Source organism: Lepidochelys kempii, chromosome 8 (assembly GCF_965140285.1).
Source record: "Lepidochelys kempii isolate rLepKem1 chromosome 8, rLepKem1.hap1, whole genome shotgun sequence".
Taxonomy (NCBI): domain Eukaryota; kingdom Metazoa; phylum Chordata; order Testudines; family Cheloniidae; genus Lepidochelys; species Lepidochelys kempii.
Window position 1 is genome coordinate 93,883,529 of NC_136387.1, and position 27,960 is coordinate 93,911,488.

A 27,960-nucleotide genomic window follows, 5' to 3' on the forward strand; every position below is an offset into this window, starting at 1 on the left:
CCACTTAGCATAAAATCTGCCCTAATTTTGTTGTATTAGAAACCACCAATAAATATAAGCAATGCTTTCAATACTCATAAGTATAATTATCATTAATCTGCAAATATAATTAGTTATATAGAAATGAACCTTAGCCTAGATTCAATTTTCTAAACTAATATAAACAAGGTAGAAATTAAGTCAGTGTGAATTTCCTTCTCTTGAAAGATAGCTATCACTGTTCTACCAACAGGACCCTGGGAAAAGTCGTCTTTCCTTTATTAAAATTTACTTACTGTTTTTGCTTCAATAGGCTGAGCCTGTAATTCTGGACTTGCGAGACCTGTTTCAGCTCATTTATGAATTGAAACAAAGGGAAGAAATGGAAAAAAAGGCACAAAAGGACAAGCAGTGTGAACAAGCAGTATACCAGGTATCTATGTGTGCTTAGCTTATTGCCAGTCAGAGGATAGTGGTAGGGGTTTCAGGATCATGCTCCACACGGACAAATGGAAAGGCAACAGCTCTCACTGTGTCAACGTAGGGTTAAACAGTGATGGAAATTGTAATACTGGGAAAGATGAAAATCTTAGAAACATGAAATGATCTACTCATTTCCTATCGGGAGTGTTGCTTTGAATTAGAGTGACAAATTTTAGTGGAAGCCAGCATGTTGGGTAGATCTGTTTTAAGAGTGACTGGTAATTGTAGCACAGTTCAAATTTTGCTTCAGAATGTGTCATCTTAAATAAAATCAGACAAGGTGCAGCTTTGATTAAAAGTTACCTTGTGCAATAACACAACAGTTATCTGTAAACTCAAAAAGAAATATCTATTTTTAACGTACAATGAGCTCATTTCTTTGCTGTCCTTTAATTTCCGAATACAGTCTTGTTTCTCTGCTGTTTATGTTCTTTGCTTTTACTGCCTGGCCTCTTTGCTGTAGACAATTTTGGAAGAAGATGTAGAAGATCCTGTGTACCAGGTAATTTCTGAAGCTGTACAGATTATGTTTCAGAAATAGTTAGATATACATTATCCTATTTTCAGACACAGGCTACCGTTGTAACAAAGTACTGCTTTTTAATACATTTTAAGTAGAGGGAGAGTTTTAATACATTTTAAATAGAGTAGTACTTAATACATTTTAAGTAGAGGGAGAAAAATCTCAAAGCAGAATATTTACTAGAGACTATGTTCTAAATAATAATACTAATATGTAATATTACAATATAGGATGGAAACATTAAATACTAGTTTAGAATGTCATTTAGAAACTGAATTGAAAGTTTTCTCTCCAGAAATAATGACACATCTTTGGGGGAAAGGTAACGAAAACATAAGCTATTTTGAAAACAACAAAGAGGGTGAAATCCTGGCCCCATGGAAGTCAATGGAAGTTTTGCCATTGACTTTCCTGGGGCCAGAATTTCTCCCAGAGCATCAATATTTGTATTGGGGGAAAAATGGAATTGACTACTGTAACCAGTTGATTTGCTGTATTCGCAGTTTGGGTCTTATTAAATAATAGAGCCTAACTTTAAAGCCCAACGTTATTCAGACTATGATTTCTTCCAACTTAATGGAAAAGGTGATGAATTTAGAAATACACCAATATATTTACATCCAGCAAGTCAGTCAGATTTTTAAAAAGACGTCGGCTGTTGTGCATACTCACTCTAATGTTTTGCTGGAAACGTAGGATCCTAATAATGTGAAATGCTATTTCATTTGAGGCTAAGATTTTCAGAAATAATTAGAGACTTCAGGTGCCTCTATTTATGCATGCCAGCTTAATACACTTTAAAGGAGCCTGGTTTCAGGAGGGTGAGCTTTCAGTGAAAATCAGGCCCCGTTGAAATGCCCCATAGGAGGCATCCAAAATGGAGACAACCTTAATCATTATTCACTTTTGAAAAACTTGGCTAAAAGTTTTATTTTGAAAACCCTAAACAGTAAGGACTGTAAAGCTGTAACCTAAAAAAAGTAAAGCAAAGTAGCAAACTATTACTATGAAACTTGTGACATAAGCATCAAACTGTTCTCTGAGTTTTGGTTTAGCTTTCTTATTCACTACTAATAAATGTGTGTGTGGGCGGGAATGATGGCTATGCAGCCCAGAGGCCTGTTCCTGCTTCCATTGAAGTCCATGTCAAAATTCCCGTTTACTTCAATGGGAGCAGAAACTGGCTTCAGACTGTATCCCTAGTGAGAAAGCAGCAGGAAGTTGATCTAATAATCATTAAAGAAGAGCCAGGTCTGTTTTTTTGCTCTTTCATTAAAAATAAAACAATATAACTCTGTGCTTTCCAGCAAACCAGTTATCGTTGTGCCAACCTATACTTTGAACCTGTTTCCTTAATACCTGCCTGTGTTTTTTTGTTTTGTTTTTTTTTTTAATCTGGAATTCCAAATTGCCTTTTTTCCCTTCTGTTTCATCTTTGACCTTTCCTCTTTGGCGGCTGATGTAATAGTACATTGTGTTTGAGGCTGGACATGAGCCAATCCGTGAGCCTGAAACAGAAGAAAACATATATCAGGTATAAAATGGCTACATCTGTGTTACTAGTGCACCCAATGCAAACATTTAGCAAAGCACATTTCATAGACTGAAGTTCACTTTTATTAGTTTTCATTCACCATGACATTTCATCCTCATTCAAGTTACATAAATAATTTTTACAGTCTCAGTATGCTTTCAAAATGTATCCACTTTATCTTTGGTAACTGATGTAGGGTCCTAAACATTATGCACTCTGTATAGTATGACAAATAGTAGATTCCTTTCTTTCCTTTTAATCTGCAATGTTTTTTATAACTGCATCCAGTTTTACAACATGCATACACATACACACACAGCCCAGTCCTGCATTCTGTACTCTGACAAATCTCCCATTGATGGTAATCTAAAATACCCCTTTTGTCATTCAGTCCATCCTCCAGGGGTCAGTGCAGGACTTATCAAAAGATTATTTAATTCAGTTTAAATCACAAACAAGAGCATATCTGGAGACAGAGAGATCTCTGTTCTATTAAAAGAAATTACAACCGAAAAATCAAGATTCCAATAAATCCTTCTTAGGGTGGAGAGTTACAAAGTGCCCCAGCATTTTGTTGGGATGTAGTATAGGTTGATCTGGTTGTAACTCAAACCTTTAAAAACAGACACAAGTTGGGATGGAATGGAGGAGGAGGGGAGGGAAATTAAAAGAAAAAAAGAGAGTAATGAAAGAAAGAATGAAGAAAAGAATAGAAGAACAAAGGAACAGAATGGGATTTAGGCCAGAAGAGAGAGGAGTAAGAAGGTGGAACACAAGTAAATGAGTGGGATTTAGCACATTCTGTAATTTAATCATTGGCTCATTAAGTTCATATGTTCATTTAAGCCTACAAAGCTGTGTTGTTCTCCCATTACTAACTAAAATAGGCTATGTAGCCCACTGCCAGTGCGCTAAAGCCACTCAGGGTGAATGTATTTTCCTGCACACACAGTGTGTTAAGTTTGGAGATAAGCTAGGACAGGGTCCTCAACCCTTTTCTTTCTGAGGGCCCCCCAACATGCAATAGCCACGGCTCACCTGTGCCACAAGAACTGCTTTTCTGCACATCCTGCTGATTAAAAGCCAGGACCGGTGTTAGGGGGTAGCAAGCAGGGCAATTGCCATGGGCCCCATGCCACAAAGCTAAGTTGTTTGGGCTTCGGCTTCAGCCCCGAGTGATGGGGCTCGGGCTTCAGCTTTCTTGTTTATTTTGGCAGACTCCTGAAACCTGCTCACATCCCCTCAGGGGGCCCTGGACCCCTGGTTGAGAACTGCTGAGCTAGGACATATGGTTTGAAGTGTAGTTGCTGTCTGAAAAGTGACCTTATTTAAAATTCTCTCTGTAAGTGTCATACTCCTGCTTACCCCATAATTTTCATATCAAATGCATGCAGTCAGCTTAAGATATTTTGCTTGGTGGTGACCAAAATGCAGAGCTGTTGAAGAAGTCATAGAATATCTGGGTTGGAAGGAACCTCAGGAGGTCATCTAGTCCAACCCCCTGCTCAAAGCAGGACCAATCCCCAATTTTTGCCCCAGGTCCCTAAATGGCCCCCTCAAGGATTGAATTCACAACCCTGGGTTTAGCAGGCCAATGCTCAAACCACTGAGCTTTCCCTCCCCTCATAAATGTATCAGTGAAGCCAGGGAAGGAAGGTGAAGGAGATCCCTAAGAAGTGTTAATAGGTGGCTGAAAGGGAGTCCTGGTCAATGGTATCAGACAAGGCACTGAGGTTGAGAAGAATGAGAGAGAGGAGCCCATTCATACAAACGGCAGTTGCCTTTCCAGGAGCGATGAAAGCCAGACCAGACTCAATCAAAACCATTTGTTCTGAGGGACCTAGAGAACGTGAATGAATAACCATTGTGTTTCCAAGGTTTTGCTAAAATGGAAAGAAAGGATGGTAAACCAGGGATGAGATCTGTATTGATCTGGAAGTGCTGCCTCTGCCCTCTGAGTCACCAGTGAATTGTTCAAGGCTTCATTTGATAGAAGCTGGACATGGTGAAAGTTTTCTTTCCTAAGTGGTGGCAATGAAAATCATGCCAGTTTCACCTGTGATCCCTTGTACTTCTCTACGTTTACTACAGGCAATACACTGAATATGGCTAGCACTGCGATTAGCTAACCACAAATCTTAGTTAGTTATCTATTGCAATAGACAAACACTGAAGTATCACCACAGTAGAGTTTCCAATGGCCATGGCACTCTAGTCTCAATGTACCTTATGATTTCCCTAGCTGCTGTAAATCTAGGTGCTCACAACCTTCCGATTACACTTACATCATTGAAAAAGCTGTTTCTTTTACAGGTCTTGACGAACTCAGAACCAGTCAGTTTAGTATCATTAGTAAGATTCCTCTGAACTAGATTCTTCCTTGTTGCCTAATTCTTTCTGTCTCCTACAAGTTACTGTTTCTGTCCATACTTAACTATGGGAATCTTGCAAGCTCCTCATTGACCTGTAACTTAAGCACTCTGAAATGACACATCCTCGTTGCCTGTAATAAGCAGTGTACAAGACAGACAGGCCACAGCGATGTTTTGACTCAAGGCAGTTTCTCTCTGTGGTGGCTGGCTCCCCAGGAACAAGTGTCCTCCATCTCAGACATTTTGTTCGGTCTTATTCACCCCTTCTTTTTGTGGTGCCATCCTGCTTTTGCTACCTAAGGCCGTTGTACAAAGAGTTCATTTTCCCCCAAGTACAAAAGGTCCCTGAGTGGTAGTTAGTTAAATAAAAAACTTAAACATTAAATCTCACTATTGGGATAACATTCCACTGTTTAATATCACTGAGCTTGCATTCTCTTATTAGGCATGGTTTTTCTATTAATTTCTTTCTTTGACTCATTACCCCAAAGTGTGTGTGTGTGCTTTTTCTGTGTATTTAATCTAATCTAATCTACCCATGTGTTTCTAATGCACTAGTTATTGTGGGATTTGACCACCAAACATGCAGGAGTCCTTTCTGTACTGGACTTTTCATCACATTTCCTTACCCGACAGCTGGTTTTATGTTAGTGCCATCATTTTTATGGACTGGGGCCTTTATTAATTAATTTCATATTATTTATATAGTATCACTGATCTTTATGATGCTTTACAGCCAAAGATGAAGGCAAGGTCTGTACTCCAAGGAGCCTGCAGTCTAAGGGTATGTCTATATTACCCACCAGATCAGCGGGCAGCGATCAATCCAGCGGGGGTCGATTTATTGTCTCTAGTCTAGATGCAATAAATCAACCCCCGAGCGCTCTCCCATCAACTCCTGTACTCCACCGTCACGAGAGGCGCAGGCAGAGTTGACAGGGGAGCGGCAGCAGTAGACTCACTGCAGTGAAGACACCGCAGTGAGTAGGTCTAAGTACGTCAACTTAAGCTACGTTATTCACATAGCTGACGTTGTGTAACTTAGATCAACCCTCCCCCCTCCTCCCCCAGTGTAGACCAGGCCTAAGGGCTTGTCTACACTTACCGAAGGATTGACCTGCGGCTATCGATGCATCAGCGGTCGATTTAGCGGGTCTAGTGAAGACCCGCTAAATCGACCGCAGATCGCTCTCCCGTCGACTCCTGTACTCCACCTGCTCGAGAAGACTAAGGGGAGTTCACAGGAGAGCGTCTCCCGTTGACGTTGCATAATATGGACCCCGTGGTAAGTATATCTAAGCTATGTGGATTTGAGTTACGCTATTCACTTAACTCAAATTGCATAGCTTAACTGACTTTTCCCTTTAGTGTAGACAAGGCCTAAGCAACAATAGGCATACAGCAGAATATGGTGATAGGGAGGGGAAAGGGAAAACGTGATGATTTATGGGAGCTCAGATCAGTTATGTTGTGATTCATGTAATCATCATAATTTCATATACTCATATTGGAAAGGGGGTTTGGATAGCCAGAAAGTGACCCTGCCAGAGTAGATTAGTGTTGGAAAACATGTTCAGTATAATAATTTTCAGAGCGATTAGGAGGAAAAGAGGGAGAGTGACTAGGAGGAAGGAGGAGACTGTTCCAGGTATTAGGGGCAGTGTGAAAAAGGTCCAGAGTCTTGAGTAGTGTTTTTGGAATTTTTTCCCATGAAAAGGTTTTCTGAGGGAAAAAGACCTCTTTAAAATTTTTTGTTAATATTTGAATCAAAATTGTATTCCCAAGGGTTAGTGAACATTTTCCTGCATGCGTGGGGCATACATGGGAGCTGAGCTGTAGGCAGGGCAGTTCAGTCAGAATAGAACAAGTCTGAACTTTGATGTCGAAGGAGACACAGCCTTCACTTTTATAGAAGGCAAAAGAGACTGTAAGCTTCAGGGTTATGTCTAGGAGGAAAAGGTGAGTAAGGGAGGGCAGAAAGGAGGAGGCAGTATTATTTGTGGCAACAAATAAACAAGGTGTGGATCACTCTTTTGGCAGTAGGGAGAAAGAGGAGAGGACAAATTGCAGAGAAGTTCTGAAAGGAAGAGTCACAAAACTTAACGAGAGCTTGGACACGGGATAAGGTAGATACCGAAGAGTCTAAATGTGACCCCATGATTGTGACTCTCAGTAAAAGGTAGGGTAATGCCGCTGTCAAGTGTGAGATAGAAAGGGGAAAGCAAGAAGGTCTGATTTAATCTTCTACAGCCCTGCAGCAGGATCCACTGTGGTTTGCTAAGACATCTAACTTCCAGGGGTGCCTGACTCAGTAGGATGTGGGCACAAGGTTGTATCATGTTCTTTTTCATTGAAATATATGATGATTAGGAGCTAGGTGTCAAAGACCCTAATGATTCCTGGGTGGGGGTATTTAAATGGAATGAGTCCAAACTTTTCTTCCCCCGAAAGAAGTGAAAATTGAAATTACAACTTCTTTAAAAAAGAGTGGTGAATCGTTCAAATACTGAACACAGTGCAGCGCACCAGGGCCTTTACAATTGGTATATGCAACCTTTGCTGAATCAAATCACCTTGTTCCAGAAGAAAGGAAAACAAGAGAGTGTAATGGGCAGCACTGGTTTACATTCAAGAAAAATATCCTAGTAACGATACAGCAGCTTCTCAGGTACTGTTTGTACCTCTCTCAAGGAATAACAGAACTCCAAGCAACTTGTTAAATGAAAATTCTTGGTTCCTGATCTTTCGGTGCAACATAGCAGTCTGCCAATGGGTAGACGGTTGATTCCCTTAAATTGAATTTCTCCATTATTACTAACTTCACACATCTAATGTGATGGATTTTTTAGTAGAATGGAGGGCACAGTGAGAGCACTATGGGAAATACTTATCATTGGTCATTCTTGAAATAGAAATAGGAAAATTCTTGAAATAGGAATAAAAAGCAGCTGAAAGGTTTAGGAGAACATGTCCCATTCTCTTTTGATGGGACTTTGCTCTTAAATCTCTTAGGTATTTTTGATGAGTTCCTCTATATTTTCTTATTTAAAATGCATAGTGTTTCTTGGAAAATGACACTATTATAATAAAATGTGAGCTTTGTGAAAGTGTGAATGGTTGGGGCTGACACCCTCTTGGACTAATTTGGAGGTTGTGCCATATATCACTGGATAGGTAACTTCTGATAAATTTACAGTAAGATTGTGGACTTGACCTACTGTATCATCTCTCTCAGAGTATTTGTTCTCTTCATGCTTATATTATATAGGCAAAAAAATAGATTTATTTAAAGATTTACAAGATGTTTTATTAAATTTGTGAGGATTAATTTCAGTAGTAAAGCTCATTGACTTCTAAAACGTAACCTTCTTCCAAAGAACAAGGATAGTCAATATAAAGGTGATACTAGTATATTATATGTACAGGACATTTGTTTCACTATTAAGTTTGGTATTTCCCATTTACAACAGGCTTTCAGTGTTTTCTAGAAGGAAAAAACAATCAGATTTAAAAAATCATAACTGATCATAAAAATCATAGCTCTCTTGGATTTACTTTATAAGCAGATAGTGCCCAATCCCTTTCTCACTCATGCTGTAGCTGAACTCCACTGACATCAGAGGAATTTCTCCTCACACATTATAAATCATGACTGTCAAGCATAGGAGGAGAGTTGGGCCCAAACTTACTAAAGTACAACAGCCTGTGCCCAGGAGAAGGGCCGATGACTTCAGTTCCCTCGTTATGCTTCTGTAAATGCTGCCCCAGACTCTGAAAGGACATTTTCCCTCTCATCAAGAGTTGCAGAATGCTAGGTCACACATTATATAGCGGCCTGTGATTAGCCCCACCCTAGGAATATGGGTGTTTACTAGGCTTGGCAAAATATGATTTTTTTTTATTATTTTGACAGATAATATCCATGTTTGTTTTTAAGCTTTTTTTTTCAACTTTTATCTATTTAAATTTTCAGTTTCAGGAAATTGTGTGAGGGTCGTATAATTGCTATTTAATTACGGTTCGACATGGAGATTCAAAAACTTAAAGCTGTATCACCATTAAAACACAAATTGTCAACAATTGTCAAATTGTCAAAATATAAAAAGTAAATATCCTTAAGTCAAATGCCAATAAGTTCTCAAGCAGCATTTTTCTTACTTTGCCTATTTGTACATTTCAGCCATCATCAATGAAAATATTTTTTCGTTGGGTCATGTGTGTATGATGAAAACAGCATTTACTGATAAAAATTTAACCCTTCCAAGACTAGTTGTTGTTTTTTTCTGATTAACAGTAATAAATTAGGTGAGGCAAGGACATTAATATTGCTGCTGGCCGAACTGATAGCTCCATTAAAAAAGCTCATCTGAGGAGAAAATGGAGCCCTGGCCCAAACATGACTCCCATTTTGTACCCCCCGACCCGTCCTAGAAAAAAGCAAACACTTATGTAGAAGAGGGATGCAAAAGCACCTTAACTTCGTGGAAATTCATACCCAGATGCAACTTTGGGGTGTTCAAAAACCAGATCCAAGTTTTGCCACTCATGGTCATCTCCTCTGAAAGACATTCCCTATATTAAAAGGGATCATTCTTGATTTCAGTCACATAGAATGACTTAATTCTTTTGTAAAATACAGGTAACTTAGCTACAACTTGCAAATTTTCCAGACTCCTACCTCGATGATGATTGTGCATTTGATTTACTGTCACAGGTTCCGACGAGCCAAAAGAAGGAAGGTGTTTATGACGTGCCAAAAAGTCAACCTGTAAGTGTAAGTATTTTTCCTGTTTATACAAGGTAGAGGTGGTATGTGGCACAACTGCTTTGACTCTCATAGTTCTCTGGAGTGTATGGTTCCTTCTAGCATTGTGATTTTCAATGTTCTGCAATACTAGTACTGGTTCAATCCCACTGGGGAACCTGGGTGAGCCATTCAGTTAGGGCCCCTTAATATGTACATATTTATTGAGGTCACCCTACTCAGATACCTACAACCTCCTCCTTCCTGATCTCTTTTATTCACGCTCCCCCTTCTAACCACTTGTAATGCAAAATCTTTCAGTAAATGTATAAACCTCTGCAGCTTGATCCGAAAGAGCTAGTTCTGGTAGGCTTATCAATCTCTGTATCTGACCCAACCACCACTAGAGAGGGACAGAGCACCATACTTAGTAGATGTGGGTTGTATTGCCTTCCCCCATACTTACAATTAAAACTGTACATTGTATAAAGGTTTATTAAATTAGTGAAGGACAACTGTGAACGCGGGGGCCAGCTGGGTTGGAAGTGAGGAGAGGAGCATTAGGAACAGACAGAAGGAGTCAGAATTCTTGGGGTCTTGATGCAACATCTGCAGCCTCTCAGAATCACCCCCTGGCAAATACAATAGGCTGATGTGTAAAGAGTGCAGAAGAAGCTTCAAATTAGACAGTGACCAAACATCAGGAACTTGCATAAAATTACAGTTCTGTAAACTGAAAAAAGCTATATAAAAATCCCACTTAACATGTGGCACAGGAAAGCAATCGTTTTTAATAAAGCCAGCTTCTTTAGTAACTTCATATTGTAACCTCTGTACAATTGCAATACAGAGATATAGGTAATTGTTATTGGTCTGAACAACAGTGAGCAGCTCCAGAAGGAAATAGTCCAAGCTCAGATGACTGAAAAAAGGGACCTCATTTAACAAATCTTCCAACTGACAGAATCTTTGCTGTATTTAGCATGTTGCTTTCGTGGTCATTACTAGCCATAATCAGCACAGGGAGGTTTTCCTCCCACCATTACTATGTGTAATTTCCACCATGCGGCAAGCTTACAGCATGTTACAGACCAATAAAGACTGCTGGGTTGACCCTCCTTTTCTTGTTCCTTGTGAAGGTATTTGCACTTGTGTAAAGTGGGTGTCACTTGCTACCAGATCAGCTTGTTATCATTTTGCATTCACTCTCCATAGATGCACATGTGCAAGGCAGTGTAGAATTGTCCCCATATCCTTACCCGAAAAAGGGCTAATGACAAACAGTAAGGGGAGTGGAAGGACAGGGGCTTTAGTGATAAGATTATGCACTGGCTGAGGTTAATGAGGCATGCATCTTGAGGGTTGCACAGGTTTGGGCTGGTTTTGTGTTTTACGCATAAAGGTAGGTTGAGAGGCAATTTAGACTAGTAGACTTCATGGGAAAAGTGTGTTTTGAGGAAGGATTTGCAGAAGAGTGCAGAGGTGCAAAGATGAAAGGTCAGGAAAGGGATTCTAAGTCCAAAATGCCCATGGGCAAGAGAGTGCAGAACAAAAATGTCTTCTGTACATCTTGGGCTGAGCACAAAGAGCAAGATGGGAAGTAAAGAGGATGGTGGGAGCTAAGATGTTACACACAATCAAACAAAGAAATAAAACCCACTCTAAATAGTTTGTAATAATCCACTGTGGGTGATCCACTTGTTGCTAGGCTAAATATAGTAAGACAATTCTTGTTGAATAATTAAGATTGTTGTGGGCAAGGAATAGTTATAAATTCCTCAGAGTCCAGTGTTAGAATTTTCTATGTAAGTTTCTAGTTGGGGTTTTTGTGGTGGGGGTGGGGGGTTGATGACATTTCAGACTGACTTTGTATATTGGACTCTGCTTAGGGTTCATGCAGTATGAAAGACAGTACAGTATTCTTGCTAAAGTCTTCACAAAAGCTTGTACAGTAAAACCACCCTGGTAAAGAGGATGATTTTGTTAAGATGCTGGGCTCTGAGTTCAGCCCATGACGACATATTGCAGCTCTCAACTCCATGAAGTTTGTTATTAACTTTCACTTTGGCCCGTTCTCAGTAAAATTCAAAATAATTGGACCTGAAAAACACAGTGTCAGTATGCACTTTAATATAACATAGAAAAGAAAAAGAAAATGGAGGCATTAAGTAAGAAATAAGTAGCCAGGACCTTTCACCTTTCTATTGGTTTATAAAATAGAAAACCGAGGCAACTATTAAAATCTGTGTAATATTCCACTACACATCTAGTTTTATTACTCATCTTTCTGCATGCAAGACACTTTGTTATGGAGATGCTTGCCATGATTTTATTTTTCTATTTATAGCTGTCCTTATTACATAAACCTCTAAAATTCAATTTGTGCTCAAATTACCCAGCCACCTCTACTTGATTTAGACATACAAGGACACTTTCTTTATTAGTAAATCTTGCTTCCATTAATTTCTTAAAGGCTGAAATAAGGGGAAAGTTTTCTCTAGTTTCTAAAAGATATTTGGGATTTTGAATTCCCTCTTCTTACTTGTATAAACAGCCCTCCATAAAAATGCAGCAGATTTCACCTGAGCTCAAATGGATGGACTGGGCAATATAGACAAGAGTCTATTTCCAAACCCAAGTATTTTTGTCTCATGTGGTTATTGATCCGGAAGGCAGCAGTTGTTGGAACAGGGGATTGAGAGTCAAAATTCTGGTTTTGTTGACAGTTTTGCCTCAGGGCACAATGTGTGACCTTATTTAAATTATTAAAGGTAACACTAAGCGATTTAGAAGCCTAATCCAGTTTTCAAAAGTGATGTCAGCACATATGTAACATAGACAGACCCCAGTCATTGATGGGCGGGATCAAACCTGGGATCTCTGGAGCTTAGTGCATGAGCCTCTACTGCATGAGCTAAAATCCATATGCCTGTTAGCAAAGGCTGTAGAGCAGGCTCATTAATCTCTCTCTCTTTCTCTCTCTCGTTGCCACTAAATGGGACAGAACACCACATCCAGGAGGCGTGTGGGTTACACATAGAAGTCTACACTGTCTTTCAGTGAGACTTGGCTCCCAACTCTTTTTTGGAAATGAGACTTAGGCTCCTAAGTCACTTGGACATTTTTGAAAAATTTGCCCTTAGCCCCTCTGTATTATCTGTCTGCCCCTCTGTAGGAGGATTGTGATGACATCTACTCTCATTCACAGTTGTGTTACAAAGCTTAATTAATTAGGGTTGTATGTATAGGCTTTGAGACAAGAATATTATAATGCTTTGCGTTGTGTAGTGTCTTTACAACCTTAAGTCTCGTGGCATGCATGTGAGGTAAGTATCATTATCCCCAATTTACGGATGATGAAAGTAAGGCACAGAGATGTGAGGTGACTTGCCTAAGCTCACACAGAAAGTCAGAAGGAATGCCTTGCTAATAACAGATTACAAATCTCCTCATACCCAGCTCTGTAGACAAGCCTCCCTCTCAGACATCCTGGGCAGAGGTTTCTTTATAAATGTAAAGTGCTGGGATTAGGTTTCCTGTGCTCTCTCTCCAGTTCTTTGCTGCTTTCCCTTTGCAGCAGCTCCTGCTCTCCCGATATATCCCCATTCCCAGACATGTCTCCTGCCTCTTTAAACATTCCTTCCATGGCTTTCAACTTCCTCCCTAGGACCCCTATCTTGTGGTATACCCTGTTCTCTCCCTGCTTCCTTTCCCAGACAAACCTGTTTAGAATGGATGTCAGGCAAATCAGGCTTTCCCCGAATGATATGTTTTTTTTAAGTGGGGTGTACGCCACTCAGAAATTGTGGCTCAGCATTTGAAATTAGCCCATCTAAAAGTACTAGTTGTTTAATGAGCTCCTTTTCTCATAATTTTCCACAGTCTTCCCATTATACATACATGTCAGGTTTTACCTGTCATGGTGTTTTTAGTAACAAGAGTCAAGCTGTAAATACCCTTCACTAAGCTTGTCAGTCAAGTCACAATAAAACCTACTTTTTTCATCAATGTGTCTAAACTATCTGCTTACAATTTTATGCAGGCTTTCAAACAACTCATCTTACTGCCATATAAAGATTCAGAGCCTGATTCCCAGCTGCCTCACATATTGGGTATGAAACATTTTTGGTGGATGGGAATTTTTTTAAAGAAAGAAATGGATGCATACTATGGACTTCTATGGATTAGAAATTCTGTCAGTGGTTGCTATAGACTGATGTACTTTTGTGCAGTGTGGGCAGTATGCATTGACAGCATGCGCTCGATGTGAATTTACTGCCTTTAGGTCTAATGGTAATACTGGTGTGTAATGGAAGCGCTAAACGCGGTATAGTTTCAGCACTGAAGGTGAGATGTAGCTGTGAGGAGTCTTCAGTGGTGAGACTCACACTGTAGCAAAAGGCCATTATTGTAACAGCCTCTCCACATTAGAGTGATTTGTTTCCAGTCAACACGTGAATACCATCCCCTTTGTGACCTATGTCATCAGCCTTGTGTCACACTGTACATGTTTCCTTGCAGTGTTGCTAGGTGACCTCTACCAGTGTGTATCTTACCATATGCTGCTTGCATCTGATGTTTTACACTGCGCTGTCATGTCTTTAGTCGACTTAGATTTGTTTTTCCTGTAGTTTGGATCCAGAAGTAGACAGATAGCATCCTAGAAAGCATCTGCATTCATTGTTGTCTGGCACTGGGTGCAGCTGATTGAAATGAGGCAAAAATCTTGTCCTTGTTTGGCACAATTATTTTGTCATGCCATTGGAGGTCACATTTATTTTGCTAGGGCTGTGTGTTAGGTCCATTGAATGGCTATTACAAATCATGGATGTTATCCATGATTAAAATACTTCCACATTGTGGGAATCCCACAGAAAATTCAGCTACATTTTAAGTGTCTTTTTCATTCATCTTATAGAGGCCAACAGGCCTGATTTTCCACTGCCTCGCGCTTGGTTCATTCACTTACACCTTTGCAAAAGGAAGGAAGAAGGTCTGACATGGTAATCTTTTGCACTTACTTTGCACTTGTGTAAATAACCATATAACATGTGAAGCAGTGGAGAACTAGTCCCCACTATGTTCTGACGTGTTTCTTAATGATACCTACAAATCCCATTATGACTGCTTTTCCTGTAGCAACACAGAACTAACATTGCTATCGTTAACTATGCAGATTCTATAGGAAAGTCCTGTAAATTTTAATGGGGATTAAACCAATCAGATTTTGTAGAAATTACCTCCAAAACCTGTTGAATTTAATAGAGTGATCTCCTATTTTATTGCCTTTTGGAATCATTGTGTATATTTCTGTAGCAGAGATGTACTTTTCTATTAAATTCTATAGTGTGATTGTAAAAAATATTCCCTATTACATTCTGTATGACTTTTCCACAAGGCACCAATGGGAGCTTTCTATGGTAAAAGAGCAGAATTTTACCCCCTTAAACCATGGGGCAGAAAGTCGTGGTCATCATAAAGGTCATCTTCCTAAATAGGACCCACGATTTGAAACAGAGGGCCAGATTTGGATATCATTGATGTCAGTGGCCAAGCCCTCATCGAGATTTTGCCCTTAGCTAGTAGCATTTGAAAGGAAAGGGAGGAATGTTAATACAGTACATACATTATTTCAGAAGTAAACAGAGCAGCTTATGGGTTTCCTGCAGCTCATGAAGTTCTACTCAATAAAAGAATAATTAGTTAATATTTGTAATTGCTTTGAAGATTAGAAGTACCATGAAAGTACTAATATTGTGTTTTTATATGCTGCAGTATGGCCCCTGGGTGCCCTTACCTTAAGTACGAAGGCACCGTTTACATGGATCCCAATATCTGGTGATCCAGCTGGATCCAAGGGGAAATTTAAATAAGACTCTTTGTCACTGAGACACTTGCCATCAGCTTTGTAATTTATGGCTGTGCCTGTTATATAAATCTCTAGAATTCTTTGTGGCCAAATTACCTTTACCTCTAAAATTCATTATATGCCAGATGACCCAGGTGACCTGTGTCTGATTTAGGCACACAAGGACACTTTATTTAGTAGTAGAAGTTGCCTCTATTAATTTGCTAAAGGCTAAAACAAAGAACATAAGAAACTCGGGACGGCTCCGCTCCTGAAAGCCCTTTTGGGAATTGAGTGTTCCCTTTTCTTTTCAGTCTATAGAAACAGAACACTTTCCCCTTGAAGCAGGAATAGATGGGACAGCAATCAAAGGCAGTCTCTTTCCAAATGCATATCATTTTTCTGTCATGAGCAGATGTAGCACAAATGGGATTTGTAGTCTCTGTGGCGTCTACCTCCATATTAGAGTTAAGAGCAGCTATCATGCTCTTGGTTTCATTCTTACAACTCTTGCACTCCTAGTAAGCTGACCATAGTGCCATAGTTAGGCAAACTTTGGATGCACCTCGTACTGTATATGTGATGTGTACCAAGTCGTAGACTGGATTGTGGGGGTTAAGACTTGGAGCTCTGCATCCCTCCCAGTTAAGACTTCCTCAAACAAATAAGGGTCTTCCTTCACCCTTTTCACCTATATATTGTCATCCCCAAGAATGTTGGAACACTCTGGATCTACAGGTGATAGACTCAGAAGTTGGATTGATTTCCCTAAAAGAAGGGAGGGAGGTGGGACCCAATCCACTGATGAGTCCAAACTTGCCCTGTCTCCTAGTATCCGGAAGCTTCTTTCTGCCCACAGCAAAACCCTAATAAATTAGCAAGTGCACAGGTGCTAGCTACCTGGGAAATAGCCCATATACCAAAGGTTGATATAAAAGTTATTTTGGTTGGCAAATAGACTTTACCTTAAACCAGGGTTCCCAAACTTGGTTTGCACCTTGTTCAGGGTAAGCCCCTGGTGGGCCGTGAGACACTTTGTTTACCTGAGTGTCCGCAGGTAGGGCCGCTCGCAGCTCCCAGTGGCCACAGTTCGCCATTCCCGCAGCTCCCATTGGCCAGGAATGTCGAACCGTGGCCACTGGGAGCTGCAGGAGGCTGTACCTGCGGCTGCTCAGGTAAACAAAGTGTCTCGTGGCCCGCCAGGGGCTTACCCTGAACAAGCCACTAACCAAGTTTGGGAACCCCTGCCTTAAACCAATAGATCTTACCTTAGCAAACATGGTTCTCAAAGTGCTCACTCAATAAATTGAGTTCTTTGACTCTCTGTAACAAAGAGGTTGGTATTTTCTTTTAAAGTCTTTTATTTTTGTGGATTTTACAGAATGGCAGGGTTAAAAGAGGAGTGTTTTTTTAAACATATGCCTACCAGTTTGAAAATCCATTTCTTAGCATAAGTCAAGATAAGAGATACTAATTGAGAAGCAATCCGGGGGATTAAAATCAACGTTTTTGCCCCCATTTTATCTGGAATAGAATAAAAATTATAAATCTTGGCAGAATCTTCAGTGGGAGGAAACATAAAGTGCTAAGATTTATAAAATGCTACCCATCTTCTCAATTTGAATATATGACAAATTGAGAAACTGAAAACTTCACCTTGTTCAAGTTGTTTTGATTTTTGGAAGCACTTTTGCAAAAAGTAAGAGGAAAAAAATCACAAATGAGTATCATTTATAAAAGCAGCATTTACTGTTGGCTCTAATTTTCAAAATAATAATTGCAATTTCTTTACACACCGTGCATTAAGACAGATTTATTATTACTTCTAGCATTTCTGTTTGAAGAGACATAGCACTTGTACATTGGCCATTTGCAGTCAGTTTGATTTAGTGTTTTCCCCTTTCCTCCTGTTGCCATTGTCTACACCCATAGCTTATCTACACTTCCCTCCCAGGGACAGTTTTCCAATGTGAGCTATGTTTAGTTTCTCAAAGGTGCTATAATCAGTGCAGTTTGTTTATATCCTATTGTGAGAGCAGTAACTGAGTTGGAAGTCTTTCAGTAAACATTCTGTAATGTAGTTGTTACACTACGATGATTATAATTTCCCTATGGTACAATGCTTCATAAGAAAGGAATACTGATGCATGTACAAAATAGATGTTAGTAGTACTTTGGACCATCGTTTTAATTTTGTTTCTTTAATGGCATATCAATTTCTGTTCACAGTCCAAGTGGTTGACTATTTTTTTTAATCTTAAAAACTTGACAGAGATAGTGTATAATTGGATTACATTTATTTTGAACATATGTCAGTATTCCCTTTTGATTAAGCATTGTACCATAAGGAAATTATAATCATCATTGACCAAGTTAGCATAGATGTCATACAAGATACAATTACTGTTACGCAATAGAAGAGGGAAAGATTTCAAAGTCCAGTCTTCTCTGAAAATGTAGATTACTGGGAAGATTTCACTTGCCTCGATTTAGGAAGGTCTTTAGCTAGGCCGGGGCTCAGGCCAGAAACTCTGTTTCTGGACTCAGATCCTGATTTCCTGCAACCCCCTTGATCTGATGCAACTTCCTGTGCACCCTAGGGTGCACTTTGGATTGACACCCAGAGGGGTTCACCTGGGATGGTGGGGCCTGTGGAGCCCCATGCCATGAGTCGCAGCACATGGTCCTCATGGGGATAGATCCCTAGTGTGGGGCTGGGCAGGGCTGCTGACCCCTCAGGGTGGAGGTCTTTTCAGAGAAGCTTGTTTACAAAGGAGCACACTGCTATATTTGCTATTCTCTCATCCCCAAAGGGGAACTGACCTAGGTGGCAGGGTCAGAATGTCACAGGGAGTCACTCCTGTCTGCATGGGCATCCCCTTTGAAATGTGGGTGCAGTTTTACAGGAGTCACTTAGGTCCCATAAACCTTTATACCCGATCCCAAGAAGATGTGGGAGGGCACTTCCCCATCCAGCCAGGTTTAGTACCACAGTTCAATCCAGTCCATGTGGGCCAGACTTTCTCAGGGGGGGCTTATTTTCAATATTTTCCTCCTGCCTTCAATCTCCAGATCCTCAAGTGTAGGGGGCTTTGTTCCTTTTACCCCTGCTGGAAGCTTCACGTCCTGACTACTGGGCCCTGCCTGGCACCCATGTAAAGGAACTGTTAATACACACAGGGGTCATGCTGTGTGGTAGGAGAGAGCGGGCATGCTGATGTTCTGCCTAGGGTGGCAGATTATCTTGAGCAGCCTCTGACTGCTATATTTATGTTATCTACAGAGAGCCCCATCCTGCATATCTTTACTCATGCGAGTAATCCCCTTGGTGCCAGTGGGAGAGCACAATTGCATTTGCAAGTTCAGATCCTGAATGTGTCCATAAGCCATAAATTTCCCATCTCCAACATTCATTCTCAAAACCCTGTAACAGCTAGCATATCTTTGCTTAGTAATCTTTCTCTGTTTCCCTATTCATGTCGAGTATATGTTCTGGAGATGTGTGATAAAGTTTTGGGTAGAAAAAGCATCATTATAAATGATGCTGTTTTCTTATCTCACTTTTTCAGAAACCTGCTTTACTGGACAATGTTAGTTATTGAGGTCAAAGAAAGAGCTCTTAGAAGTTTGTTCAATTACAAGGTTATTTTACCAGATACTTTTCCTGACTTCAAAATTATATACGGCTGTGTATAACATTCATAGTTGTGTAGTTGAATGAATTTTAAAGTCGTGACAGTAAAAAAAAAAAACGTTTTGGCCATAAAAAATAAGACAAAAATAAAGTAATTTCTGAATTTCAAATGTGTCCTAGAGAAACTGTTAAAACAAAACCAAAAAACACCGGCATTTCTTTTAGAGGATTTAAGGTAAAGTTTTGAGTATACGGATCTGTTATTTTCAAAGAAACACAGTTTTTCCTTTCAGAGATAAGTACCATTTGTGACAGGGTCGGGCCAGATGGCTATAGGAGAGTGATAGAAGGCAGATATATTAGCCCCAGGTTAAGTAGGTCCTTTTTCCCTGGGTAAGGTAACAAGGAAGGTTCCAGAACAATCAGAAACTTTCTGGAAACAATTAAGGCAAACAGGCTGATTAGAACACCTGCGGCCAATCAAGAAGCTGCTAGAATCAATTAAGGCAGGCTAATCAGGGCACCTGGATTTTAAAAAGGAGCTCACTTCAGTTTGTGGTGTGCGTGTGAGGAGCTGGGAGCAAGAGGTGCAAGAAGCTGAGAGGGAGAAGGCATACTACTGGAAGACTGAGAAGTACAAGCATTATCAGACATCAGGAGGAAGGTCCTGTGGTGAGAATAAAGAAGGTGTTGGGAGGAGGCCAGGGCGAAGTAGCCCAGGGACTTGTAGCTGTCTTGAAGTTGCCTGGGAGTAGTTTTGGGCAAATATTGCAAAAGATTTACCCTTAAAATCTGCAAATGAATTTCCTTTGGCTGAGCTTGTGCCCTAAGTTGTGTTCGCTTTCTATAAACATCCAAGCAAGTGCAATTTACCTGCACAAATTCTCACAGAATTGTAATGTTAAGTTCAGCAAATCAAATATATTTCTGCCAAAAATGGTATATTTAACACAATAGAGGAACAGTGAGGCAGGCAGAGATCTGACTGCATCCTCCATAATTAGGATCACACAGTACTGAGCACTGAGATGGTATCGTGCTCTTTGCCACCAAGTTTTATTTCCTAGCTTAGTGCTTTCAGTGACTTTCAATTTAGGCATTCAGCATGAGGATACTACTCATACATCTTCAAGTGTGTCCCAGCAGCACTCCCTGTGATCAGTCTCCATGCCTGCATTGCTTGTAGCACATGTACAGCAGGGAACCAGCAAGCAAACAGAGAGCACAGAGAATGATCTGATGATGTGGAAATAGCCTGAAAGGAAGGAAGGGCTGATTTTGGACTTACAGTTGCACTGCGTTTCACTGTCACTGGGCTTGCCCAGCTTTGTTCTTTAACATGGAATTTTGCAGGATGTGTGCCCAAAAGAGAAATTAGTTCCCCTTGATACAATGGGCCTGATTTCAATTTCATGCTATTTCCATTGACTTCTATGGAGTTGGTTTGGATTAATTGTGATTTACATTGGTATAGATGAGATGAGAATCAGTTCCATTGACTTTTTCATTTTTAATTGAATGGTTAAGTTGTTCATGCTTTAAAAAATTCTCCCCGTATAGTAACCGTTTCTGATTAACATCATTTACCAGCCATGCCCCTGTTAACATCCTCATGGCAACATATAACAGATGACCATTATAGATCATACCAGGTCCTTTAGTGGTGTTCATGGCAAAAGTTAATAATAAAGTCTTATATGATGTGGTGATTCTATGGAGTCACTATCACTTTTCTTCATGTTTTTAAACTGGACAATAAGAATTTTAGACAAATTGGAGGGTATGGCATTGGATGATCTAGAGTTAAGCTCCTTAGTTTATGCAAGTGACATCATACAACTGGCAGACAATGTTTGAATTAATGCTTATACTCTTTGCAACCTTGGAAAATTGAACTTATGCTACTTTGTCTCCTTAGAGTTGGTTGTATCTTTGAAAAGAGACAATAGATAATGTGCTGAAATGCAGCAGCAGTGAAGTAGTAGAACAAGTAGAACCTTATATTTACCTAGGAAGTTTGATCAGTGCCAACAGGTCCATCAAGCAGGTCCGTCCCTAGCGGGGTGCGGGACCCGGACAAATCACCACCCGCCGGTGTGGGGGGACCCGCTCTGCATTGGCAGCTGGGCTGGCGGGATGGATCTGGGCTGGCGGGACGGATCTGGGCTGGCGGGACGGAGCTGGGCTGGCGGGACGGAGCTGGGCTGGCGGGACGGAGCTGGGCTGGCGGGACGGAGCTGGGCTGGTGCTGGGCTGCCTACTGCTGCTGGCAGTTGACGATGCCTACTGCGGGGCTATTGTTGGTCACAGCGCTACGCTAGCTCAGATCTCTGGCCAGGGCTGGGGACTCTCTGCACCGAAATGTGAATGGCCAAGCCGGGCGCTGTTTCCGCTAACTGCCAACAAGATGGTGGGCCCTGCGGAAGTGATGGATTCGTCTTCCAGCAGTGGCACTGAAACATTTTTAATAGAGGGGTGGAAGCCGGGACCTCGGGGGCGCTGCAGCATCGCCCGCACACCTAGTTCCTGTGCCTATGTCTTCCGGGACCGACCGTGACAGCCAATTGCGCCGGCCCGCGGGGCCCAGAGCAGTCACCCTGATTCACCCTACCCAAGGGATGGCTCGGCCATCAAGGATGAGGTTAAAAGGAGATGTTCCTTAGCTACAACTGCTGCACAGAAACTGCAGAAATTATGGACTAATAGAAACACGTTTGGTACCAAAATGAAAATTTCTCAAACCAGCGTGCTAACACTCTGTGGGCTGGAAGCAGCTGCATTAAATGCAACTGACATCAGAAGGCTGGAGGCAGTAGAGATGAGAGTTCTTCAAAAGATGGCAGCTGTCAAGTGGAATGATTTTAAAACAAATGAAGTTAGAAGGAGAATAGCAAGTGAAATCATGGTAGAGGATTGGCTACAATCAGAAAGATTATAATGGTGGAGGTACCGTGGAAGATGATAAGAAAATAAAATAAACACAATGAAGGTTAGTTTGACGTAGAGGCTGATCACTGACTGTGATAGAACACTGTATGCCAGGACATGACCCGGCTGGGCTTAATGGAGGAACTAGCCATAGACAGGAGTGAATGGTGACCCTGAAGTGCTCTCTGTGTTTGTACAGATGCTCCAGGATTAAATGATGATGGTGTCTGATGCATTGTAATGTCTGTGCATTCAGATAACTTTAAAGGCAGATTCACAAACATCCACCCAGTTTCTGCATTATGGAAGCTGGATGGAATTTTCACTGTATTAGCCTCTGAAAAAAACTCCAACACAGAGAAATAGAAAATTAGAGGTAGAAGTTTACCTGGCATTGTTTTCCTATATATTATTATATTTTCTTTACGCAGTAAACATTAAGCTGTATCATTTTCTGTGACTTTAAGAAATAATATAGAACATAACTTTGTCAAAGAGTAACATTCTTCTGCTGCTACATAAAAGTCAATGTGACTATGAGGCAGTGGAGTGTTGGAGTGATCAGCGCATAATATGAAGATGGAAGGCAAAGGTGGTATTACTCCATTTTTGGGCTTCCCCAGTCCTGGATGGTCCTAGAAAAGGGAGTCACCAGCTGGCTGTCACAGTTACTGGGCTGACTGCACCTCTGACCCCTCCTAGTGTCTTTGAGTGCATCCCTGCCCCGATCCGGTGTCAGGCCTTGAGCCATCACCTCTCTTGGTGTGGAATCACTCATGTCTCCCATTCTCAGGCTGGTCTTGGGCTGCAGTTGCCTGGGTTTGACCATAATTAACTCAGCAGACCTGAGTTAGGTTCAGTACCTGCGATTCTGAAGCTATGACCACTGGCATTCGATGACCAGACAGCCTTCTTTAAGCCAAGTATTGTTTATTTGGAACTAATGCTTTTCTGAGGAAACTATCTTAAACCAGACTATATTTACATTTACATTTACCAGGTGTCTATCCATCTTCCACCTGGGTATCCTAGTAGATATAAATTGCATACAGGCACCCCAAGACCCACAGGGCATTGTTTTAAATCCACCAGTCTTTCAGTCATACCCCCAGCCACGCCAACACCCACATGCAAATGGCGTGTCTACATTTAAAACACCACACGACTGACACACGTAGGTAACCAGAGTTAATTTTCTAGTGTAGACCAGGCCTCATAAGGCTACGTCCCGCGCGGGTGTAAATTGCACAGTGTAGCCGCTCTTTGTCACCGGGAAAGAGCTCTCCCGTTGACAAAATAAAATCACCCCCACCAAGGGTCAGTAACTTTGTCGTCAGGAGAGTGGCTCCCACCGTTGAAGCGCTGTCCACACCAGAGCTTTTCATCATTAAAACCTTTGTCATTCAGGCAGTGTTTTTCTCACACCCTTGAGCGAAATAAGTTTTAACGATGAAAGTGCAGTGTAGACGTGGCCTAACTGTTTATAGCCCTTTGGTCTGTCCGTTCGCACTAGTGGCCAAACAAGTCTTGCAACTTCCTTGGGAACAGGATGCAGGATCATCAAGTCTAACAGATTTCCAGTTGTCTTTTCAAGTATGTGCTAGGCTGTTCTTTCTTACCTTTCTTGTCTTCCTGGGAAGAGCCCCCATTGAATTAAAGCAATATAGGTGCATAATAAACATTCCACTAACCCAATGTAGGTATACAGTCCATCTCAACAGGTACGTCTCATACAGTATTCATAAATTATTAAGGCACGTCCAAACCTATTACACAATGCATGGTAAAAGGTATTCGAATACAGTGCGTTACTATTTCATGATGACGCCCTTGGAGACTTGTGCAGGTCATCCTATACAAGTGCCAATACAACCGTTACACCACACTATTATGAATTGACATATGTGAAACCCCATTTTTTTATCCTATATGATTACACATGCATGGACTTCAGGAAAGTATCACCCTAATGCAGAATTCAACATTGCTGGGATAAATAAAGGGCTTGATTCTCAAGCCTGGTTATGGCTCCAGTACTGCTAATCCCTAGAGTTCAAAAACCAGGAGTGGCTTAAAAATAAGTGTGTTTTTTAAAAAATAATCAATTCTGGGTTATTTTTTATTTGCCTCTGGTTGGGGGTGGGAGATTGAGTCTTTAGGGTACTGGAGTCGTTTCATGTTTCCAGATTTTTCTCTGTAACCACATAGGCCTGTAGCTTAGCTTTTAGTACCAAAAAAAAAAAAAGGAGAGAGAGAGAGATTCTCACATCACCACATGACTCTAGCAGTTGGAACCTTAAGAAAGCCACCAAATGTCATGGAACTCACAATACAGACACAAGAACTGACACTGTGGCCCCTTTATGCCACACAGGTGCCATAAACATGCTATCATCCAGTCAAGAATTCCCCTGGCATCGGGGAATACTCGTGTGGTGCATGTGCTGTGTCCGGGCCCTTCGCCTGTTTCCCATTCCCAGCTTAGGGGCAGGGAAGATGTCAGAGCTCTGCTCCACTGATGTAGAGACTATGAAGGGGTCTAGAACTCTCAATGGAATTAGAGCTGAGGCTGAGGTTAGCCCTGAGACATTCAGCCAGAATCAGCTCCATTACACTCTCTCAACCTCCCACCCCCTTCCTGTGCTGAACAGAAATCTGATGCAGGCCAGAATCTGCCACAGTATATACCAAAACGTTGGACCTCATTTGTGTGTTGGCATTTAAACTCTGTCATATATATGCGCATACACTCTCATACACATACACCAGGGTAGCAACAGTATATAAATCTACAACTGAGAAGGGGCTGTTCTACAGTACATGGTAAGAAATACTGTATATTAAATTCTCTTTGTATTCCAGTGGCTACGTACAGTGAAAGTGAACTCTCCGGGGTGTTGTTAGCACAGTACTTAAAGAAGGACACTCATTTTTCTAGAGTGTGAATATCAAGCCCTGTTAGTACATATTAAATATAAATTTAAATGGCAAGCAGGCTGTGTCAACTCTTAAAGCCATGAGTAATGTGGTGACATTTAGTTTAACTGCTTAAGTGGCATTTCTGGGCTTCCAAAGTTTTTTTTAATATTTGTGACATGACTACTCATTGTAAATGAAAAATGGATTGTTCTGATAATACAAAAAGGGAAGGAAGAAACTGATTTTAGCGGTTTAAAACGCTAAATATTGAGGTTCACTGATGCATCCTATTTGTGTGTTTTTTGTTTTGCTCGGGATACAAGAAAAACAATGTGGTGACCACAGGTTAATACCTGATAACGTGGGCTTTCTTTATTATCAGATCTCTTCAGGTTTTAACCTGCTTCATTTTTAATACACTTTCTAAATTCATAAGCCACTCCCAACCTCAAGGGTGTTCAGATTTGAGGAGTTGTTTAGCCCATTATGAATATGCTATATGATATTCAGATCTAAGCCCCAAATTCAAATGAGGTTTTGGTCTCATTCCTGTTTTTAATAATAATTACAGTAGTGTGCAAATGCCAGTCACTGTGCCATTGGGCCAGTCACTGCACAAATAAAGGAAAAAAAAGTCTGCCTCAAAGAGTCAGAAAAGAAAATTGGAGAAGGGGTAATGATGCAAAATAACCAGGGTTATTTTAGGCACATGTTAGTTCCATTTGTATTTTCTAACAGGTAAATAAAATAATTGTTTTAGACTAGTTCTGTGTGGGAAGATCTCTGTGTAGAATAGCTTAAAAGGGAATTTTTAAAGACTAGAGAGTAAAACTTAAAAACGAAGGAGAAGTTGTTAGGTACTGTATATGGGGATTGGTCCTGCTTTGAGCAATAGATGACCTCCTGAGGTCCCTTCCAACCCTGATATTCTATGACAGATAATAGTCACCACTTTGGATTCTTGATTGACTAGAGTCTATCAGAGGTAAACACCTAGAATGAATCTTTCAAATTGCATTTCCATCAAGAATAAACACCTATGGCACAGAGGGAATTCAGAATTAACTCAGCTTCAAATCAAATGAAATAAAATAAGCCTAAAGGAATCAATACACATATTTAGATTATCTGAGGAAGCCTACTTTGTATGAAATACTAACAAATGAGAGGATAATTATACTCAAACACTTCTTAAACAACCCACCAAGTGTGTCAATTACTCTTAAACTTACCCCATACCTCATTTATTGCTATACCATTTACTTACAAAAAACATTTTAACCACCATTTATACATAGCAATCCCCAGTGAACTAACAAAGGGGCAGAGGGGGGCAGGAACAGAGAAACAGGCTGAGAGTACAGCTGCACTGCAGCTGGAGGTTTAATTTCCAACTCGGATTCACAGACACACTAGCGCTGGTGGAGTTAGCATACTTACTATAACTCTGTAGCTGTGGTGGCATGGGCTGGCCGCCCAAGTACTTACCTAGCGTCTCGGATGGATTTGCGCTCAGATGGCTAGCCCAGGCCATCACCTGCACTGTCCTGGCTATGCTGCTATTGTTAACAGGATAGCTTGATCAAAGCTGGTACATGTGCATCTATCCAGCTGCAGTGTAGACATGCTCTAAAGATGGAGATTCAAGCCAAAGCTAACGTAGCTGAATACATCTTACATCATGATCTGAATCTTGCCAAGCTCAAGCTCAGGTTTACTCCCCCAGTGAGAAATGTCCAAAAGAAGGACCTCTCAAGTGGGAGAACTTTCCTTTGGACATTAAAGAGAGTTTTGTCCCAGGGGACCAACAACAAGAGACCGTAGCAGAAAGGGTTTAAGGAGAGAAGCAAACTGTCAGGAACCAAGTCAACTAAAGATAAACATCAGCACTTGAACTGCACCTGAAAGTGATCAGAGAACTAGTGCAGTTACTCTGGGCCAGATACTCATATGGTTTAAATAGATGTAGCTCAGTTGGAGTCTGTGGAGCTAAGCCAACCTACAGCAGTTGAAGATCTGGTCCTAAGTTCTTTTAGCAACCTGTTCCATTAAGGTTAGCAACTGCATTCTGCACCGGCAGAGTAGGCCAGATTCTGCCCTCGGTTACACTTGTGTAAATCCGGAGTAGCAGCAATATGCTATGTGGAGTTACTCCACTGTAACTGAGAGAAGAATATGGTACATGGAGTGCTCGTCAAGATATGACAATCTTTACCTGTGTGTGAATTCACTAGAGATGGGCCTGGACCAAAATCCCAGATCCAAACATTCCTGGACTTTTGGGAAGTTCAGACCCAACTTTAAACATGGCTCAGCTTTTTACAATGGGTTATAAATAATAAATAAACTCCCAGATGTGCAAACACTTCAAGTTTTGAGAAATTTTGGAACCTGACTCAAGCATTGTGGCTCATGCCCATCTCTAAAATATACAATGGGGACGCTGAAAGAAGTTATTTTGCTTCTACAGCTGTTAGCAGTCTGAACTGTAAATTGCCATTTAAGGAAACATCTGTGTATATAATGTTGAAAATTCTGAAAGCTTAAAATATTTAATATGCATTTGATTTGAAATATATTTAACAAGATATAAATATTTCATAAAGATACAAACTGAAGGACTTGACGTATGAACTTTAGTGGCCAGCTAACTTCAGAATGTGAATAGTTCAGGTCCTTGCCAGGGCATTTTCAGGCAGAGCATCTTTTTAACTGGGGCACTGAGAATCTTATCCTGTCTTACCGAGAATTGGTCTTCTATGTATTGCCTTTTTGGTCTCCAGGTGTCATTTTGCTTTTCTTCTAGTGCCCTGCTGGCTTTCTTGCATCACTCACTTCAGTCTCCTGAACTTTATATACAAAGTTAGCTGAAACACAGTCAAGCAACGTCAGTTCAATGTAAGAGCTACTTTAAATTATTTACTCCAAACCAGAGGGTCTGTTCCTTATCACAACTTGTACAGACAGACGCCTTCAGACTCAACATCCACCCTTGC

General features: G+C 40.8%; 1 protein-coding gene and 1 long non-coding RNA gene across 23 annotated transcripts in view; one reads left to right on the forward strand and one right to left on the reverse strand.

The window, feature by feature from the left end:
- DAB1 (DAB adaptor protein 1) overlaps positions 1 to 27,960 on the forward strand; it is a 677,908-nt gene that overhangs the window by 618,560 nt on the left and 31,388 nt on the right. For 16 of the 22 annotated variants that reach the window (XM_073357549.2, XM_073357567.2, XM_073357578.2 and 13 more), the window contains 4 exons: positions 293 to 412; positions 926 to 964; positions 2,454 to 2,519; positions 9,606 to 9,665. In XM_073357549.2, coding sequence (XP_073213650.1) covers positions 293 to 412; positions 926 to 964; positions 2,454 to 2,519; positions 9,606 to 9,665 — 285 coding nt within the window. The remainder of the gene's footprint in view (positions 1 to 292; positions 413 to 925; positions 965 to 2,453; positions 2,520 to 9,605; positions 9,666 to 27,960) is intronic. The other 6 variants (XM_073357572.2, XM_073357575.2, XM_073357577.2 and 3 more) reach the window with 4 other exon arrangements.
- Positions 12 to 27,925, reverse strand: LOC140916233 (uncharacterized). The gene is made up of 3 exons (XR_012160471.2): positions 27,708 to 27,925; positions 26,453 to 26,593; positions 12 to 2,493 (listed from the first exon to the last, which is right to left on the reverse strand). It is a non-coding gene; the product is annotated as an uncharacterized LOC140916233 (long non-coding RNA).